Source organism: Ixodes scapularis, unplaced genomic scaffold (genome assembly GCF_016920785.2).
Source record: "Ixodes scapularis isolate PalLabHiFi unplaced genomic scaffold, ASM1692078v2 PGA_scaffold1__304_contigs__length_218370807, whole genome shotgun sequence".
NCBI lineage: Eukaryota > Metazoa > Arthropoda > Arachnida > Ixodida > Ixodidae > Ixodes > Ixodes scapularis.
The window spans coordinates 40,003,139-40,023,331 of NW_024609846.1; the positions used below are offsets into that span (position 1 = coordinate 40,003,139).

General features: G+C 42.0%; 1 protein-coding gene across 1 annotated transcript; it reads right to left on the minus strand.

Moving 5' to 3' along the window:
- Positions 1 to 6,097: 6,097 nt before the first annotated feature.
- Positions 6,098 to 19,069, minus strand: LOC8042332. The gene is made up of 7 exons (XM_040214452.1): positions 19,027 to 19,069; positions 18,231 to 18,307; positions 9,915 to 10,013; positions 8,960 to 9,059; positions 7,162 to 7,235; positions 6,750 to 6,851; positions 6,098 to 6,151 (listed from the first exon to the last, which is right to left on the minus strand). Exons 1-7 carry the CDS (start codon positions 19,067 to 19,069, stop codon positions 6,098 to 6,100), a joined length of 549 nt encoding a protein of 182 aa, XP_040070386.1.
- Positions 19,070 to 20,193: the final 1,124 nt, after the last annotated feature.

The window sequence follows — 20,193 nt, forward strand, 5'->3', positions numbered from 1 at the left end:
ACCCGATTGTCATGATCCCGAGTCAAATGCTCTGATTCATGACAACCAGTATCGCCAAACATTCGGGTAACGCTCGTGTTCAACTCAAAGATTATGATGGGCCCGAGTCCCACTAGAGCTAGAAACAGAAACAAACGAAAGCGACAAGCCTCAGACACATGCAGCATGTTCGCGATGGTACCTTTATACGGCTTTGAGTTGTTCGGTGCCCGCGAAGTTAGCACGAGTGTTTACAAGCCTGCAAATGGTACCATCGTGTGCATGATACTCGTGTTTGAGCATAGCCTTCGTTATTCTAGAAAGCCTGTCAAATCGCGAAATACTCTGGTTTAAGGCTAGCCGCTGTCGTTTGTTTCTGTTTGTCGCTTTAGTGGGGCTCGGGCATTATAGCCCAACTAAAATTATATCTGAAGATCAGCCCATGCTCTCTGCTTTGCCAACCCTGCGTATGACTATGATAAACACTGAGGGTGTATATATTAGGATCAGATCACGTGGCTGATAGTTCTAATTGTGAGTTGAGGAGGGGAAAGCTGTTTCATTTCTTTCTTTCGACTGTCTGCCATTTCGCGGAGGGGCAAACTAATGGATGCTTTTGCAAGTTATCAACGTCAAGGATTACAACTTAGCGGTATTCATTGAACTTAAGGTAAAAAAAAAAAGATGCTGCACGACCCATTTTACATGTGTGCACACCATTGAGGCTACCAAACATGTTTTCGTTATTGCTGAACTGCCTCAGAAAGTTGTCCCGAGAATAGAAGTGTTAAAGGGTCTAAATGTGACGTATTAGTCGGACGTTACATGGAACTATTGGTGTGTACGGGAGGGATACCTGAGAAGAAAGATCCTAGTGGCCTCACGGGGATAGCCGAACGTTGGCAGCCGCTCTAAGTCTCACAGGAGTGTCGCTCTCAAGTTCTCCAAGTTTTGTTTAACCTTCACAGTTTGGTGCAAAGTTAAAGCAAGGAAGAATTACTGTTAACAAGTGACACAAATATAATTGTCGAGTGAACACCACTCAATACGGAGCAGGCAATCCCTGAGGAATAAAAAGTATCTTGAGGAGCAACTAAAAGGAAAGGGAGTGGGGAGGGGGGTAGTTTTAAAGCATACTGTGTCGTAAAGATTCCTCTGCCCCACATTTTCGGCGCAGACTAGAAAGCGTGGCCTGGAAATGATAGTGACAGATGGGTATTTGGTACAACTTTTATTTGTAAAAACACTCTTGCCAGAAAGCACGTTTTTGTCGTGCCAGATACTCGCGCCGTGCCTAACGACGATGTACCAACAAGAAAAATGTGTGCCTCTCAAATACATAGCTTGCACTGAGCGCGAAACTTTTGCAGCGTGCATTTTGCCAAACCGGATTTGATTTTCTCAGCAAGAACAACTCGCAATGACAACCAGTATCTAGTGCGATTACGTCACGTGCAAACCATGTTAAATACTTCAGCTTTCTGGTGAAGTGCGACGTTCGCAACACCAGCAGTAGACGTCCAATGTGTAAAGTTGTGTAGTATTTATAGTAGTCTCGCGATGATATACGGCAGCCTAATGAAATGTTGGAGCACATGACTGATAAAGAACAGAGTCATGAAGTAAGGTCTCAAAACAAGTGCACGTAAAACCTAAGATAACATTAGCCTCCCAAGGTAGTATCCCGCGACGTTTCGAGCTGAGGCAAGCTGATTCCCAAAAGTGATTTATATTAGGATTCTAAAAAATCTTTGTTTGCCCTGCGCGGAATCTATGTTTAATTAGGAATATCATTTTATGCATTTCTATGCATTTCTTTTTGCAGTAAAGCGTCGTGTAAGGGATTATTTAGAAAAAATTGCGTGTCATCTCCCTATTTCTGCACATTTCGTGTATTTGCCTTCCGATATATCATGTGACCACAGTGTTTTTTGGCATGCCCTGCAACCCACTATTTTACACTGCAAAACAGCTAACAAAAGCACGTTACCGAAGACACAACAGCTGGCGTATATTCGAGTATCGTCCTTCCGTGTCGGTCTCAGGCGGTTATGTGAACTTCATAAAGTCAAATATATCGATGATAATAAAAATATACTTAATTCCTGTCTGAAGATTTGGCAGCATAAATAGAAGATTCTCACCTCCAAGATATATAAGTAAATGCGCCTTTAAATTATCTTAAAGATGTTCGGCAAATATTTTTCGGCGCTTTTATCCTCTATAGACACGTTATAGGTGATTTCGAAAAGATTTAAATAAGGTTTTTATTATTATTTTGAAGCTAATTTAAATAACTATATGTGTTCCTCACGCATATATAACTTCTCAAATATATAGAAGTTTATTATCGCGCTTTTTATGTGTTTTTACTATCGCCTTTTTTTACTGGAAGGAATGGTGGAACTATGACGATTGCACACTGAAACTTTTAGAAAGTGTCAAATTAGGTAGCTTCCGAATTGAGTAGAGCATGAAATACCACTTTGTTCTATTTAACAAAAATCATCAATTAGCGAGGGTGATGCTTATTTGCAAATTAAATTGACCTGCATTTTGTCAAGAGCAAACCTCAACATCAAGGCTATGCCAGTTTATCCAATATAAGAAAATGTTCACATGGGTAAGCACTGTTTTAGGTGAGATTCGATATCAGTACGAAGGTGCTCATAGGTTAGAGTGAACAATTTCAGCCACTCCTTTTCGCATGATTCGTCGCCCGCATCATGGTGCTGAGAGCAAACAATGCTAGTTAGAAAAACAAGCATTGCGATTGTCGCTTAGTGTTCCTATAAAATATAGACTGGAAGGACTTGTCCCGTGACTTTCGTGACATTTTGAAAATTATATTCCCTTAAGCTCAGTCGTCTCGTCATCATATATATATTGTGAAACGTATTCCGTAAAACACATTTCATGATATATATCGCGACGAGGTGCCCATTACATGATTGTATTCACTGTAATTAATTCCTTAGTTCAAGGGCAAAACCACGATTCAACTTCTAATACTGCGATACAAAGTTGTACCAATCACGGGTATTTTAGGCAACCTACTTCACTTCCGAAAACATTTCGATTCAGGTACAATATATGTGACTCTGGTAAACGAAGGGATGTTGAGTCGTATAAACACGACGTTTTGTATGTTAATGTAGATTTTCCTTTCTTGTTGTGTAGGAATAAATAACAGAATTTTATAATTTTGGTACCTGAGAATAAAACTGAATTGAACAAACAATAAAAAAAAACTATATACTGTAAACGACTATTTTTCGTGGGTTCAATATTTCGCGATTTAGGTCAAAGCTGAAGTTTTGGAATAATTCGCGGGTTGTAATTTTCTCGACGCGGTGGAATCTCAATATAAATTTCAATCTGTTTACATTTTACCGAAATTGTTCGCGGGACCCATTTTTCGCGAATTGTAGGCGATTCGCGAAATTCTCAAAAATAGGTCCTCGCAAAAATCAGATCGTTTACAGCAGTTAGTTTCACGGCCTAAATAGCGCCTATTGACAGAACAACGCGGAAAATATATTCTCAATTTAGCGGTGCAAACCGGTTCGAACCGGTTTGAACCGTTATTTTTTGCGCCCCGGAACTGAACCGGAACTGAACCGAAAGCCGTGAACCCGAACCCGAACCGAACCAATAAAAATATCGGTTCGACACTCTGGCGGTGGCTATCCCCAGAAGCCCTCGCGCTAGCGCCCCCTTCAGGGAATCGGAGCCACTCGGAGTGTGCGAGACGCTCTTTTCTGCGACCTCAACGTGCCGTTTTTGCCATATATCGTGTGTTGTTCTCGCGTCCCCGTGTTGGTGCGCATATTTTACGTTCGTGCGCTCAATTGGGCGAGTGTGTGCGTGTACGTGGAGTGCTCCGAGCATGCGCTACTCCCGAGGTTCGTTAGACCCATAGGATTAACGAGCCGGTGGTGGTGGAGCGCCAGCAAAAGCTGGAAGCTTGATGACGCTCCAAATGTTAAGTTAGTTAGAATTGGGGATGATTTAATGTGTGTGCTATATATGATCAAGTGCTAGTCGTACGCACCGGCAGCCGCTTCCAATCGAAATAACAAGCGACGTCGAATGTACAGGAACGGCAGACCCAGTGAAACATTTGAACTGTTCAGCCGGCCATAAATTTTAAACTGGAGTATCTCAGCTTGTAAAAAATAGTAGCATTGCGCGATGAAAATAGAACTGAATTCTGTGTTTTTTGTATGAGCTCCGTAAGGTTTGCTACAATTTCGAACGCGTACATTGCGTGATTTAGGCGCCGTCCGCTCTCTTCGGTGTCAATTTCTTGAGCCGCCATGGAAGTCTACTATGATGATAACACACTGGGCATCTGTAAGAAAGAGGTCGCTGTCGAATATGAGTGCATAGAGTTTATCGAAGCATCCCACCGGAATCACCGGAGTCGCTTGGCACGACCCCGGGCAAAACCTGCACGACCCCGGCAAAACCTGCCATCAACATTTGTGTAACTTTTCAGAGAAAATAAATACTGTTCTGCACTCGTCATCCCCCAACATTTTATTGTTTGTGAACTACTAACCCTTGCCCCGAATCACTGTTTTGAAGCGTGACTGCACGACGAGGAAGAACCACACTGACCGATTGCATAATTTCGTGACGTTCGAGCGTCTTTCGTCTGCTTCGCACTGCCGGAAGAAAAGAAGGGAACAAAAAATGGAAGACGCTTACGGTCCCCTGTAACGCCGAATTAGAGCGCAGCTCTTGAGGAGGAGGAGGGGTAGGGTACGGGGAGGAGGCCACGCCCCTCCTCCCCTTCTGCTCGCATCCCATTTAGGGGAAAATTTTCTGCTAAATTTGGCGGAGAGCTTTTCCAGCTAAATTTAGCGGCAAAATTTTACGCTAAATTTAGCAAGAAAATTTCCACCTTTATTTAGCGGGGAATTTTTCCCGATAAATTTAGCTAAGAATTTTTTCCGATAAATTTAGCGGGAAAGTTTCCCGCCGAATCTAGGGAAACTTTTTCCGGTAAATTTGGCATGAATTTGTTCTTTCCGCTAAATTTAGCGGGGAATTTCTTCCGCTAAATTTAGCCGGAAATTTTGTTCCTCTAAATTTAGCGGGAAATTTTTTCCGTTAAATTTAGCGGGGAAAATTTTCTGCTAAATTAAGCGGGGAAATTTTTCCGCTAAATTTAGCGGAGAAAGCTTTCCGCTAAATTTAGCGGGAAAATTTTTAATTTAGCGGGGACTTTTTTTAGCTAAATCTAGTAGGGAAAATTCTCCGCTAAATTTAGTGGCGAAACTTATCCATAATGCATCGCGCGGTTACGCCGACAGCAACGCCGCTGAAGCTGGAATCGGGCGCGTAAGAGCTGCGCTCTAAAAATGCGGTCGGGTGTAGATACGCGACTTCCGGCAACTCTCTCCCGCTCTTGGTATCTCCCTCGTCCGTAGTCTACATCTCGCGGCGTTTAGCCCCGTGGTCATGTTTCGGCTTCAGATTCGAGCAGTTGCGCTTTTTTTTTATTAAAAATATTCGTGGCTGTGTAGAAAGTTATTGATTTGGTAGTCTTCTGACACTATATTAAATCGCCTGGCAAAATATCTTTTTTTTTTTAATATTGGTGATATTCAGTGTCCATTGAACGTATTTAATGGGTCAATTTAAGGCATTTGAAAAATAAATTATGTTCGCACGGGCGCTCAGTGCGCGCGGCAGCCTTGCATGTGCAAGGAAAAAAATCTGACTCCTGACTCAAAAGTAAGAGTTTATAGCGGAAGCCATCTGGCGACCGGTAACACTTATAAACCCCCGGGACATCACAGGCTGCCATGTTCTAAGACGTCGTTGTGTTATTCTTTTTTTTTTTCGTTTTTCTCCTGTTTTGGGGTTCTGTAAGGGTGACCTTGGCTCCGTTTTTTTTTTATATTACATAAAACAGCGACATATCTTGAAGTGTAACATTTGCGGGACCTTCAGTTAAATGAAATATTAGCAGCAGAAGGTTGTATATTCAGAAAACCCTCGTAAACATTAAGAGCCAAAACAGTTCAGAACCAGAGATTTATTTATTGAGACACACCTTCGTGGAGCGGCGATTCCCGTGGTTCCTTGTGTAATGCGGGTTTATAACTTATTTTTTATAACACCATCCACTTCTGCAGGTGCCCTCGTCGCCGTCTGCCGGCTGAAAAAAAAAAAAGTCGACTGATGAGGAACAAATATTCTCATATTCGCATAAAGCGAATGTATTAATTATGGTCGTTTTAGCCCATACAAAAAAAAAATATTTGTGTACGTGTAAAGGTTAAAAAATTTTGCATCCATATAGCCCTTTGGAATACAGGGTTATGCTTGCATTCCAGACTACTACTTTTTAATTTTATTAACACGCCAAACGTTGAAAACGCAGAAGTAATGTTTTCGGGAAACTCCAATTGGTGCCAGAAAGTTTGTAGATTGGTCATGAGAAAGCGGATAATCATGTTTTTCTTTGTTTTTTTTTTTTGTTTTTTTTTTTTATCTAAAGCTTGCAATTGGGTTTAGCGCGGTCGAAGTGTGCTTTGTATGCGTGAGTAATTTGTTTGCAGCCGAGTATTTATAACAATTATGGGATAAGATTGCACGTTATATCGTTTGTGTTCAAGAGTTAAAAAATATTAGCAGCTGCGTTAAAAATAAGATGAGTGAACAAATTTTTAAACAATCCAGTTCAACTGCATGTCAATCAAAGATTGGGACTTTTCTGTCGCGCAACTCACGGGCACGTGTTTGTTGGTACTCACTTTGCAAGGATTGTCATCCTTGTAGATCCCGTAGAAATATACTTCCTTCCCATTATCATGATTGGCCTTGCAGACATAGAGGCAATTTTCCACGGGATCGCTCTGAAGAATTAAAATAATAAAGCACCACCAATCACTCTTGATAACATAAGAGATAGCGTTTCAATTGTGATATCAATAGCCTAGACACATCATGGTTAGGAAGAAAAATTTTTTGTGAAAGAACAACGAAAATTACTGATTTGCCTATTCACTGCATATTATACATGTTGCTAGAAAACTTGTCAGTCTGCTGAGGTGCTCAGACAACTTAATGCAAACGTCGGAGGAGTTAGTGTAGAATTGAAAAATATTTCGACCCAATTAGTGCCAATTTTACGTTCATAAAGTATAATTATTTTTGTAAACTCACTTCGCTGAGATCAGGGCATCGATGAAACTCGGCGGCTAGCTCAGGAAGTTGGCTCCATCTCTGTTGAAGTTCGGCTGTCATGATGCGAATATACAAAATATCACAAGTGTTGTAAGTTGCGCGAGTTTTCATCATACAAAGTATCAGGTTTGGTTTATATTGAGCATGACGAATGAAGAACCTTCAATTGCCCCATTTTTGGATAATGTCGATGCCAAGCGGTCACAAGAAACATTACTCTCATACTCCTTCCAACCGCTAATCTGATAGTGAGGTAGGTGCTACGTGTTCGTTGGACCAGTAGCGGTTCGGATTTGCAGCACGTAATTACGCTTTGTGCGCATACTCGAGCGCATGAAGTGCGGTCAGGCGATGCAACCAGACGATTGATTGACAGCTTCTAATGCTCTCTCAGCATAGTGCAGCGCGGAGTATAGGGGAAAAGGGGGCAGAGGAATAAATGGACGAATGCATACGATGGAACCCTTCTAAACGGGCGGCGGTTTGCAGCATTCATTCGCAGCCCGGGACAAACCCAACCTACGAGCCGGCAGTACCTTCTCGTTTTACCATACCGTTAAGAAAAAAAAACAGCTAGTGAAATAAATATTAAGAAATCTTTTTATGCCAGTTTTCAGCCTCTTTATACGCTTTCTCTCCGAACAGAATGGCAAATTTGCTATCAAAGCAACGCAAAGGAAAACGTACTGTCGACACATCGTTTGGCTATAATACCAGGTCTCGACTCTTGTATCGGGTTTGTGTCTAAACGTCTGTAGCATGCTATAGGGCTAGCATAGCTTTAGGAGAAAACTATTTACGTTGCACACAACAACGAACTACTCATTAGGGAGTTTTCGTAAACCGCTTTCCTCCCACCGTTTAGCTATCCACAATGAAGAGACCGCTACTGCGCATGCGCGCCGCTAGTCTTGACTGAAGAAACCCGGATGTCGTAGCGGATTGCGGAGAGCGCTGCGGAACGGCAAAAACAATCTTCGAAAACTCCCTATTCAAAGAAATGTCTTAACGCTCTCAACGCGGAGGAGAGAGGAGAGGTAGCGCATCTCGTCATGCAGCATCTGCATCTGCCACTTCTACTTCCGTAAACAGACAGTAATTAGAGCTCTCGCCGCGGTTTCAGAAAATGGCACGCATGCGCCAAAAATTGTTTGGAAAATGTCTGTTATATAGCTGGAAAGACATTTCCTTAAAAAAGACAAACATAACAAGCCTAGCGTGAAGGAGATTTAACTTTAGCAAAGAATCTCACCAAAGTTGTAATGCAACCGATTAGAGTATATTATAGTGATCACAAAGCCATGATCACTACCCTTTCAAAATGAAGTATATATACTGTAAATAAACATTTGGTGAAGTGCTTGTGTGTGTCTCTTGGTGAATCATATGTGGTGGTGCTCTACAGCTTCGTTGGCCAACCACCTTCACAGAGCGGAATGGCTCACAATTTTATGAGATTTTGATGATTCCGGTCAAGAGAAACTTAGCTTAATTAAGGTTAAGGTGACATTTGATCGAATTTCAGCGTAATAATTGAACCTCGTTCTTCGCAGACCACAATATTATAGTTAGTTATATAGGCAGGCCATATAAAATTTCAAAGGCGATCCCGAATAAACAGATCGATAACTCTAACCGTGAACGTACCGGGCCTGCCTGGTTGGGGCATTGGTAAGAAAATTGGTAGCAACACTTAAAAAAAAAAAGTCAAGTGTAAAACATTTATGCACGCATTACTGATCCTTAACTATTATGTTTAAATGCCAATCATACTTACATTCGGTACAGCCTGGACATCGTTCCCTGTGTCCCCGACAAACTCCGCTCAAGCAGATCCCAACGTGATCCAGCTTCGTGTCATCATTGTCTTCAAACTCCTGCCGGCAGAAAATAGTATTTTAAGTTTGCTTACTACAAATAAGATTCAAACATTTGATTCTCGTTTACTTCGCGACATCTAAAGTTCCAGATTGAATTCGTACAGCAAGCGTCATGTATACGGCAACGGTCCGAAGTGCTACTTTGATTTTTTACAACATACCGTAATTCCTCTCGACAGAAATCCCTTTAAGCAATTCGATAAAATCGTTGATGCAATACATTCCGTTATTGCCAGTAACGCATCTATAGTGCTAAATAAAGATTAACCCGCAGCGCAAAAAAAAAAAAAAAATTTCGACCGTCTGGGCAAACGTTTTTAAAAACCCGATAACCTTGTCGGTTTTTATTAGAGCTGGGTGTTACAGATATTTCTTTCTTTAGAGGAACAAGGATAAAAAATGTTGAAGTTCGATATTTTTTTACAATCGGCACCTACCCGAACAGTCAGCTACCGCAAGATTGATTAAAAATGTAATTTCCAATTAAAGATAATCTTATTATTTCTGGTTGCTGAAAACGTTTATTGTTTGTTGGGCCTAGTCAGATTAGTTTTGATTCGGGTTTATTTGATAGAGCTGAATTAAAATACTTCGAGCTCAAAAAAACGCTCAGCTGCAAGAAATTGCGAGCCAAGTCATGTATTGAGCTTCAACACGGAGGGAGCTTCCTTGTTGATAAAATATTCTAAAAACACAATGAAGCTTCTAAAAAAGGTTTTTAGGATCTCTTCAAATTATTCTAAAATTTTTGAAAGCGTAAAAACAGAGTTAAAGTGAAAGGTTCTAGTTAAAAGTTACAAATAAAAAAAGAACACTTGGAAACAAGGTGTTAAAATGTTTAGGTTTACTTACAACGCACACAGTAGCATTTCTATAATCGTTTGTCTGGACGCTGTTTTCTCCTTCAGTTCCACTTGTGCAGGAGTAAGTGCAACCTGGTGCATATCCCGGCTATTGCACATGGAAACCAAATCCTTATATAAGTATATAATATAACTGCATAATACTGTTTCAATATAATAAAGAATAATATTAATTTAAGTTAAATGTAATGGGACCCAATATTTTTAGAGTCGTTTTAAACAGAATAAGGGAGAGAGTCCTCTTCGTCGATTGGTCTCTGTGAAACTGTATAGTAAGCTGAAATGCTGAAAATTGACCCTTAGAATAATACTAAGTTTTACAATAATATCTTCGTTAACAACTGAACGCCTTCTCCCTGTGGTACACAACAAATATAACACAACTCTAAAAAAGAAACAAAAACAGATATTCACCAACGCAGGTAATGCACCATAAAGATTACAACGACATGCTGTTCCATCAAAAATATTTTTCAGTAGGGACAATAAAACTGGTTAAATTTAAGTTGCGTTCTTAAAACTATTCGAGTGGAAGTGGTAAATAGCGCATGTAGGTACTGAAATATGTGAGTACAACTAGTACGCGGTGGGACATGAAAATAGACGGAGCTCTACGAGGCAGGTCAGGCTACAATTTCATTAACAAGCTTATACAAAAACAAAGTATCCAGATAAATAAGTCTATGAAACAACATTATTACCCATGCTAAACTCGCTTGATTTTTGTTATATTGTTATTTTTAACACGTCTCTATTTTTGTTTACAGAATCTCGATTGCCAACCTGCACACTCGTGCTGCAAAAAGAGAATCAATTCCTGAAATTGTCTTGTAAAGCGGAAGTTTAACTATTTCTTTGTTTCACTTTTAGCATTTTTATGTAATTTATACTTTTATGTCTAAACTTTATATATAACCTTAACGTCAAACGTGCATGTGATTTTTTTTTCTGTTGTCAGTTTCCTTTCGCTCACTTGAGTCATTTTTTCCTCTCTGTGGACCCTTTTAACAGAGAATGTGCTTATGGGCTTGATTTAATGCCAAAAGTCTAACACTGCTGGGTGGTACGGCGTTGGGTTTGGTCATAGGGCGAGTCCAGACGTTCCAGAACTTGGTCCGTCTCCGTGTCGCTTTGCTAAGGTGGGTCGCTAGTCGTTGTTGGCTGCTGTCTTGCCATATCGTCCTTTCCAGGCGTCTCGACGTCTACTGTGGCATCGTTTACTGCAGCCACAAAAGCTGTGGGGCCAAGCCTGGGGTCGGGCGTCACGTCGAACGCTTGGCTTAGAAGTTCCGGCCGTTGCCCGGTGACCGCTTGGCTTTCTGTGGGAACCACTGCATCGTTTCCAGCTGCCGTCTCTAGCTCTGCCTCGTGAATTTCTATATCCGATGTAGCTTCCGACGCCGCAGTCCGCACAGCTGCCGCATAGGTCCGCGGGCAATCTTCGTCCACGTTCCCAAATCCACGGCACGCGTTGCAGCACGGAACACGGCAGTCCTTTCGTATATGCCCTGTCCTCTTACAGCGTAGACACAAAGGGGGCCTTCCAGGGACGACTACCAACGTGTTAGCTCTAAGCACACGTAACTGGTGGGGCAGTTTTTCGCTGGTGACTCCTTCCTTCAGCGACAATGTCACCGTCCTTGTGTTCGTTTGCACTCCTCGAAGTTCTGTGTGCCAGGCTTCCCTTGTGACTTCACTCACTTTCCAAAAGGTTCAAACGCCTTTCGTACAGCCTTGCCAGTCACGTGGAAAGGCACCCAAAGTAACTTTAGTCGAACGTCTTGTCTGTCTGAATCAATCACCAGACATTGCTTCCTCTTCACCAGTGTTGTACACGTTCCTCAAAAAAATAAACGAAAGCTCGTTCCTCGTTCCTTCTGATTTTTGGAACGCGTTCCCGTTACAAGTTCCATATGTGGAAAAGAAACTCGTTCCCGTTACAGCTAAAGAAATGGAACGCATCGTTACATATACGTTACATTTGTATTTTTTGTTAATTACCATATTATTTATATCAAGCAGAGTTTTTTTTTTTTTATCTATCCCATTAGTAGTCAACATACGAGTTCGTATGTCGTGATGGGATGGCACCAGGAGTAGAAAACACGCGGAAGTAGGGTTTCATTTGTTGATATATTCATGTTAAAAATCTCAGCTATTAACCATGTCCATGTTTGTAGTGGACAATTCAGACGAGCCAAATGTACTTTTACCCAAGATTGCACGAGCGTTTTACAACAACCTCACACGCTTCAATTTAACAGAGTCCCATGTTAGAACTTAACAACAGTTGCTTCTCGATGTTGCTGTCCGCTAGACGAGCAAGTAAAGGAGAGGGTAGGGCTTTTGGAAAGTCAGTCTTGAAAGCTACAAATACTTCAATGTGAAGCTTGGATTTGTTGTTCAGTTTGAAGGTGGGGGACAAGAGAAGGAATAAGGATTATTTTTTGTGCATCTTTTAAGTGAATAATGTTCGGGATACAAGCGCGAGTCCGATATCTGGCAATCTGTGACCTTGTTGTAATTGTAGGTCTCGTTATTGAAGTTTAAAAACGGCTGTAGTCGGAATAAGATCTCTGGGTGTATGAGGATTTGTGGAACCAAAGAAATTAGCTGAGTTTGAAACAACCTTTTTTTTTTGTCTTTTCCTACGACTAAAAGTTTTGCTTTTTGTACCGCAGTTTCCGGCACTCAAAAAAATATCAATGCCCACCAGCTCTCCTGCACCTGAAACTGTTAGCAAGCGAGGACCACACAAAATAATCCATAAGATTAGTAGCCAAAAAGTTAAATAGATCCTGCACTTCGTAAAGATATTGTTTTTGAACTTTCATACTTTCCCTGTTAAAAACAAAATAAAAATTACCCCACTGGACTAAAAAGGAACGCCGTTACTCTTTCCGTTCCAGTAAAAATGTAACGCGTTCCCGTTCCAGTTCCAGCGATACAAAATGGAACGGCGGCGTTCCTTCGTTCCTCCTAAAAGGAACGCGTTCCAGGAACGCCGTTCCTTGGAACGCCGTTTCATACAACACTGCTCTTCACTTTCAGCTTACTGGCTTTCACCAAGAGCCGCTTGGCCGCAGATGAGCGCAGTGTTACCAGCCATACATGATTCATTCGGTAAGCCCCTATCGCAAGGACGTCAGTAAGTACCCTCAACCTCTGCAGTTCTTCTCGGAAATCGTTGATTTTGTATGGTGGCCCTGAGACATCGCAATGCGAAAATACAAAGTTCAAGGCGACAGTACCTGATAGCAGCGTGGGCAGGACAACGCGATATTCCTGGGTAACGTTAACAGCCCGAAACGGCCGCGGCCCGACACGGCCTCAATACTGACAGATGGGCCGGTTGGTACATGACTAATTTTTCACAAAATGCGCCGCAAGACAAGGACAGAGTAATTTGTGTTGTGTCACTTACTCTGTCCTTGTCTTTCGGCGCATTTTGTGAAAAACCGACACGGCCGTTTTCGCCGCTCCAACGGAGCACATTGTCACACGTTCGCACTGCGCGGCAGCCGGAAGTGAAATCCGGCGCTACAAGGACATATTTTTTTCTTTATTACATAATGTAAGACAAAAATACAAAAAGAACACACACACACACATAAGACACTAAAGGGCCCCAGCCAGCTTGGCTGATGTCGGGAAATGCTAGAACTCATTTAGGGCAGAAAATAGCTCATCAAGAAGAGGCAATTAATCAGGGTGGAATTGCTGTGTCTTTAACAATTTCCTAAAAAAATACTTGTTCTACCAAATATTTAAGAACAAAACGCACGCCAATGTCGGCATGTCGCACAGCCATGCGGCACCACCACACGCTGAGCAGTCCCAGCAGCAGAATTTTGTCGTAAGAATTATCATGACAGTTAAAAAGTATGTCATGTGGAAGGTCTTTTTTGAACGTCCCTTGAAGGACGTCCCAAAAAAAGACCGCGCCCCAACAGTCTTGAAACACGTGTTCAAGAGTCTTCCGTTTTTCGCAATGGATGCAGTTGTCAGGTCATGCCACTGGTATGCCTTTTTAAACCAACGAGGTTTTGACTAGGAGTAGCTGGCTATGCAGCTTGATAAAAAAAACGATTTTGTGCTCTGGGACACAATCATTCTTTTAACTCTCTTTAATACATGCTGACTTGCGCCTGAACTGTACAAAAACGATCCTGAAAATTAAATCATTTGAATATATTGTTAGTCCTTTCGTGACGCATGAGACAATTACTCAAGCGCGAACCGTGTGACTAAAACACAATACGCACCAACAACTTAAAAAAAAAACCGCCCACAGGCACTGATGTCATCGCTCGATGAAACAATAAAACCAAGAATGACGGTTCGCCAAAACGGGTCGTTTTGGTTGCGAAGGAAAATAAATCTACTGACCAACTGCCGCGCAAACAAATGAGACAGGCCAAAACCACCGACTTTGACCGAACGAAAAAGATTAGTGTGGCTCATACGCTTCCAAACAGAGCATCAAATAAAAACTTCAAAAACACGGTGCATACGCTGTATGTTGATTCGCGATCAGTGCAGCACTATCAAAGCGTCGCTACAAAGACCAGGTGAAAGAGAGCGCAAGTAGCTGGACTAGGTATGACTAGCAGTGAACGGTCACCTGGCGTAGCATGCGACTGTCCGCGGTGTCCATCATACTTAGCAAGTAGGCGATCGTCATCGGCCAGTCACGCCTAGTCCAGCATACTCAGTCCTCCGGTGACCGTTGTCGCCCATTGCTGACCCACGGATGACAGAACCTAGCTCCCCACCTGGACGTACCACATCACAAGGTGGATCGTAACGCATAAATGGATAGCGCAACCGCGTTTGACATCACAACTTTAAACAGCAGTCAATATATAGCGAAAAGGGCGCGATGAACTGCCTCCCCTCGCTATTATTACATTTACTACAAGGAAGTCTTTGCAATACAAGGGCACGACGAATTCAAGGACCACGACTTAATGACGTACGTATAATGCCCACACGATGCATTTTGTGCTTCCCGGGTTTATCAGAGTTATCAAGGGAACTTTAATTTTGTAGCCATCCAGTGTTCCGTTGCAAAGGAATGCGCAGAAAAAAACAACGAATATATGCAGCCGGCTAGTCAAACACGATGCGGCTCTAAGCGCCAGAAAAAGAAGGCGATAAAATTTGATAGGAGAGGCGACAAAGTTCCGCGGGGGGGGGGGGGGGGGGGGGGGGGGGGGGTGATCGCACCAGTGAACGAGGAGGAGCCTGCGGTGATGCTGAGCAGCGCTCAACTCCAATTTTTCAGAGTTGGAGCAATGATGGGGCTCCGAAGCTGCACTCTTGATCGAGTGAAAGAAGCCCAAGGGATAGACAAAGTTTGCCAGCTACTACTGGAGTATTCCAAGAACCGATGGCCGGCGAAACCAAGACATCCTGTCAACTTGTCAGATTTTTGGCAGTAGAGGCGAAACCTGTCTCATTGCGAATGGCTTTTGCTTTATAGAAGTCGCCTAGTCATCCGCAGTTCCCTTCGACAAAAATGCTGAACCGACTTCACGAGGGACACGAAGGAATAGGACGCTGCAGGCAACGTGGAAAAGAGGCTCTCTGGCGGCCAGGCTTGTCCTCTGAGCTGACGAGATTGGTCAATAGCTGTTCAGTGTACTCGAAGAGTCGCGAACAAAATGCCGAACCTTTCACGCCATTCGTGGCGCCTTCCTTGCCATGGCAAAGGGAGGGGCTGGATTTGTTCCAGCTACGGGGCAAGAAGTATTTGCTGTGTGTTGTTTGTAGTGTTTGGGTATGGTCAGATCAACAAATCAGGAAGCGGGACGCACCGTCGAAGTATTAAAAGAAAGTATATAAAGAAAGGAAAATTTAGACCAAAAATTTGCAAATGTACAATTACAATAATGTTGTTCATCTCAAAGTGAGTCTCGTTGATGTTAGCTTTGAATTCGACCTTTGTATTGGTTGTCTTGGTCGTCCTTGGTCTTGTGCTTTTGGATCGCAGCCGAAGATCAGTCTTTACTAAGACGGAGTGCTTTACCAAGTTCGCCGAATGCCGCCGCTTGTACGCCTGGCAAGATCACCGTCGAAGGTGGTCACTTTTGGCTCTTGCCAGTTCACGGTTGAAATTGTGGGTGCAGTAGTAGAAATTGGGCACCGCCGGATGAGTGGTTCAACCCGCCGGTGCGCGCTCGGAGCGTCCCGGAACACAACCGGTCGCTTGTTCGGGTTACAGCCGAATATCTGCCTGCTCGTGATTTGCTTTTTCGTGCCCCCGAATTTTCTCCTCCTTTAGCACCCTCAGAGCATCACAGTTGTTTACTGCTCTCGCTATACATTTATCGCGTACATATCATCAACAAAAGCAAAGGCCGTCATCGATCGCCTGAAGAGAATATATGCCCGCCATTGAATACCGGCGAAGGTAGTGAGCGACAATGATCCGCAGTTTTGTGGACCATTATCACTAGTATGACGCTATAAGCGGTGACGTTGTCAACACCGCTAATAGGCAGCCGTTTTAGAACGTACACGGTTCAAATGAATGGTCAGCTACCTCTTGCTGTCGTTATTATTCATTCGCCTGCTACCTTTCGTATTTCCTCGAAATATCAGACGCTGCGCACGGATCCAGAGCCCAGTAACTCAGCATTTTTCGCCTGTGTGGTAAGCGCTGGAAAGGGTTATAGGAATGATTGATCTGACTCTAGGGGACGAGCGATTATGAATTACATCAGGAACTCTATTCCATCGTCTTTTATTCCAGTCGACTCAGTGCTTGAAATTCTGTGGGTTACAGGCAGTACAGGTTTTAAAAAAGTGCATTGTTGGTGTGTGTTACCTGCCATTGGACTCACAGTATTTACCGACCACCTAACATAAACCATAGATAATGAAGAATCAAAGTTTCCTAACATGCCTATATAATTAGCGGAATATTTCAATCACCCAGGTATCAACTGAGTAACTGTACGAATAAGAGTGAATGTTTCAAGTTTCTTCAAACGACCAGTTGTTTCCAATTCAGTAAATTGTTGGAACTCTAACGCTTGGTGACGTCACTTTAGATTTAGTTCTTAAAACTCATCGTGATCAAACCTCTGGTAATGTTATTGATAAAATAAATGATCAACGCGTTTTACAATGTGTGTTTTCTTCGCTCGTTGAAAAGCGTGGCTTATTTGAAAACAAGTACCGTGTTACGGTCGAGGAGCAGTGTTTTCGTTTTCTCTGCCAGGAGGACACACCATATCTCTTTAAAGCGATTCACGCTTTCGCTTCAATAAAGATAGAGAGGAGTGTAGACTGCGCTATGAAACAAAGCTATATTAGCGTACAATTGATATGAGAATTAGATAAATATTAATAGACGCGTTACTGCTCTATAGCCAGAAAAAAAATGACTGATAGTATTTAGGTATTAATGTTTAATGCCATAGCGGAAATTACGCGTTTTCTTTAATGCTCAACACCTTGTGTAAAAATTAAACCTGCATTTTTGCATGATTGTTACTGATGTCCTGCTGATAACGAGAAATCAAGTACTTGAGCCCGATGTGGATCTAGGTATGTTTAAAAGGATTCATTGAAAAAAATGTTAACGTTAGCTGGATACTCGCATTATTTAATGTAAATAATGTATAATATAATTATAGAACATCGCGCGTTTGAACTAGTTGGTATTGCATACTGCAGAAATTAAGGCGTCCAAACAACTTAAAAGTAGAACACAGACGTACCGAGCGAGCACTTGGTGTGTACCTGTTTATTTAAATCGTCTGATGCTATTTGACGCATTAATTCTCATAGGAAGCAAACAAAAGGACGACAGAAATAACTTTACTAATCTCAAGAATGTCTATTGACTCCGAAAAAAAATTGTTGCAAATGAAAAGAATGCAATATGGCAGAAGGATCAGAGCTATCACATGATTGGCCCATTTGTTTTTTAGTGTAAGGTGTTTCCAGTCAGTTCAAATTTAAAAACGGTAAACATTTGCATTGCGCCTCATTTATGATGTACACCCAGATCGATTCATTTATTAAATATAAACACGGCAATTAATTTCTATGTAGACTTTTATCTAAAATGCAGTCATTAGACTATTCGCGTGATACTGTCTGTTTCAGATTGCTACACTATTAAGGGTGGCGAATCCTATTAACATTAATTTCTATGCAAACAAAACGTGACAAAACGAGCTGACACTCATTAACTTGATACCAACGTTGCGCAGTCTAAGTAATAAAGAATTCATTTAAAGAAGAAATTAGCTAATTGGCAATCGTTTATAAGCAATCTTAATTCACTTACTTCGTGGAACTCATTGTCGTTGCAGCCTTGTATATACTGGCCCAATTGTTTCAATTCATTGCACGCTATTTCACCTGCTATGTGAAGAAACAATAATGATTATATTTATAACAAGGTTTGATATTTTTAAACCATAAAGCTACACTAATGCGGTATGTGCCGATGGGGACATAATATCGAAGAATAATCGTCACCATAAGTCACATATTTGACCAAATTCGGTTAATTACTTTTTTTTAATGATTGAACATAGGATTATGGTACTAAATCGAAACTTCCTAAGTATAATGACAAAAAAAAATAATTATATCTTAGAAAGATTTTGGGTCACGGGAGAAGCGTGGTGGCACTTTGAAGTTACCAGTCGTGCAAGATGTGCAAGGGAAATGGGGCGAAACCGCGGCCGTGCCGGTTTTCTCATCTCTTCAGCGTTTTCTCTGTGCCTGCATTCCGCCTGTTGCATGTGTGGTGGCTTTACCGAACTACCGCACCTCCCACGTGTCCCATATCTTTCCAAGATTTACTTATTTTGTATTTTCAATGACGCACAAGTTTCTAAATAAAATTTTGTTTATTATTACTCACTAAACATATTAATTAACAATCTTTAGTAAACTATTCTACTTTTTGTAGCAATTAGCCCCCTATATTAAGACCCCTGACTGTGTAACTCACCTGCACACACCGCATTAGTGAAGCTTTCATTGCTGGTTTAAAACAAGCCTGTAAAGTTTAAAAAACTCCTCCCTTGTATTTAAACACGTGAAGCATTCGAATACAAGATTCAAGGGCTTACCAAAGCAAGCAACGATTACACCGACAAATGTCGCCGCCAGCATAATTTCTTGTCGCAAAAAATCAAATTTTAAGGTAAATGAGTGCCGTGTGAGCAGAGTTGATCCTTAACACTTCTACGTGTTAAAGAATAAAGTCTAGCCAGCTTCTGCCTGCAAAAGTTTCACATTGCCCTTATTTATATGAACATTTATGTGAACAAATACACGTCCAGTTATCTTGCAATAACAATTCTCACAGATGTTCGCTTATTGTTCCGATGGTAAAAGCGGTGACATCTGCAATGCAATGACCCCTGCAAGGAACAATCACCTTGCCATGGGTGCCCTTACTCGGAGCAACTGAATTAACACAATTGACTCTTTGGAAACACTAAAACTAAAAAGAAAAAAAAGTGACTTTTTCTTAAGGGCTAAGGTGCGACACGTAACTTCTTTTGTGGCATGACAAAAAAAATGTTCGCGCAATATTTACGACGTTAGACGCAATTTAGGAGGAGGTCACGACCCGCTCTAAGCCCCGCCCACAGATCTGTGGCTCCGCCCACCACTAGTACATTGGCTTGACTGTTCGGCCGTACACGCTCGTAAGCCTAATGTTTCCCTTTCGCGAGATCAGGCGCGCCTTGTCTGGCGTCTGACACCGCCTACTAGTTGTGCGAGCAGACGCGCGGCAGCCTCCGGCACCGTCTGCTATTCCACCACCGTCAACCATCGTCTAAGCGCGGACATGAAAGCTGCGCGTCGGCGTCCTTTTTCTCCTTTGTCCGTCCGCTATTCCGCCCGCGTCTACAAAAACTTCTGCAACGTTCGCAAGATGCGACCATGAAAGCGACGTTCTAGCGCTTTATCATGCACGAGCCACGGTTCAATACAAGCGTCTCTCAGCCTACTTCGGTGTGCGGTAAAAGGCAACTGAGAGGACTGAAAAAAATCAACAAAATAAGTATGCAGCTATTTTAACTTTTCTGTTCTCCTTCCTTTCCTTCTTTCTTTCTTTTATTTTTGTTTATTTATATAATTCATTATTAATTATTATTATTATTATTATTATTCGGAAGTGCACAATGTGCACTTCCGAATTCTTTTACTGCAGGGCCTGGTCCCACAAGCCCATGCTGGCTTTGACCGGACCCGTAATTCCATTGTTGATTCTACATGTGTGAATA

What these genes read in the sequence shown, in the direction of transcription:
- LOC8042332 (XM_040214452.1), bottom strand. Translation starts at nt 19,069, where the DNA reads ATGCTGGCGGCGACATTTGTCGGTGTAATCGTTGCTTGCTTTG. An exon ending in GATGCCCTGATCTCAGCGAA is followed by an intron (nt 6,852 to 7,161) that starts GTGAGTTTACAA and finishes TTAATTCTTCAG; the next exon opens with AGCGATCCCGTGGAAAATTG. An exon ending in AGGATGACAATCCTTGCAAA is followed by an intron (nt 6,152 to 6,749) that starts GTGAGTACCAAC and finishes TTTTTTTTTCAG; the next exon opens with CCGGCAGACGGCGACGAGGG.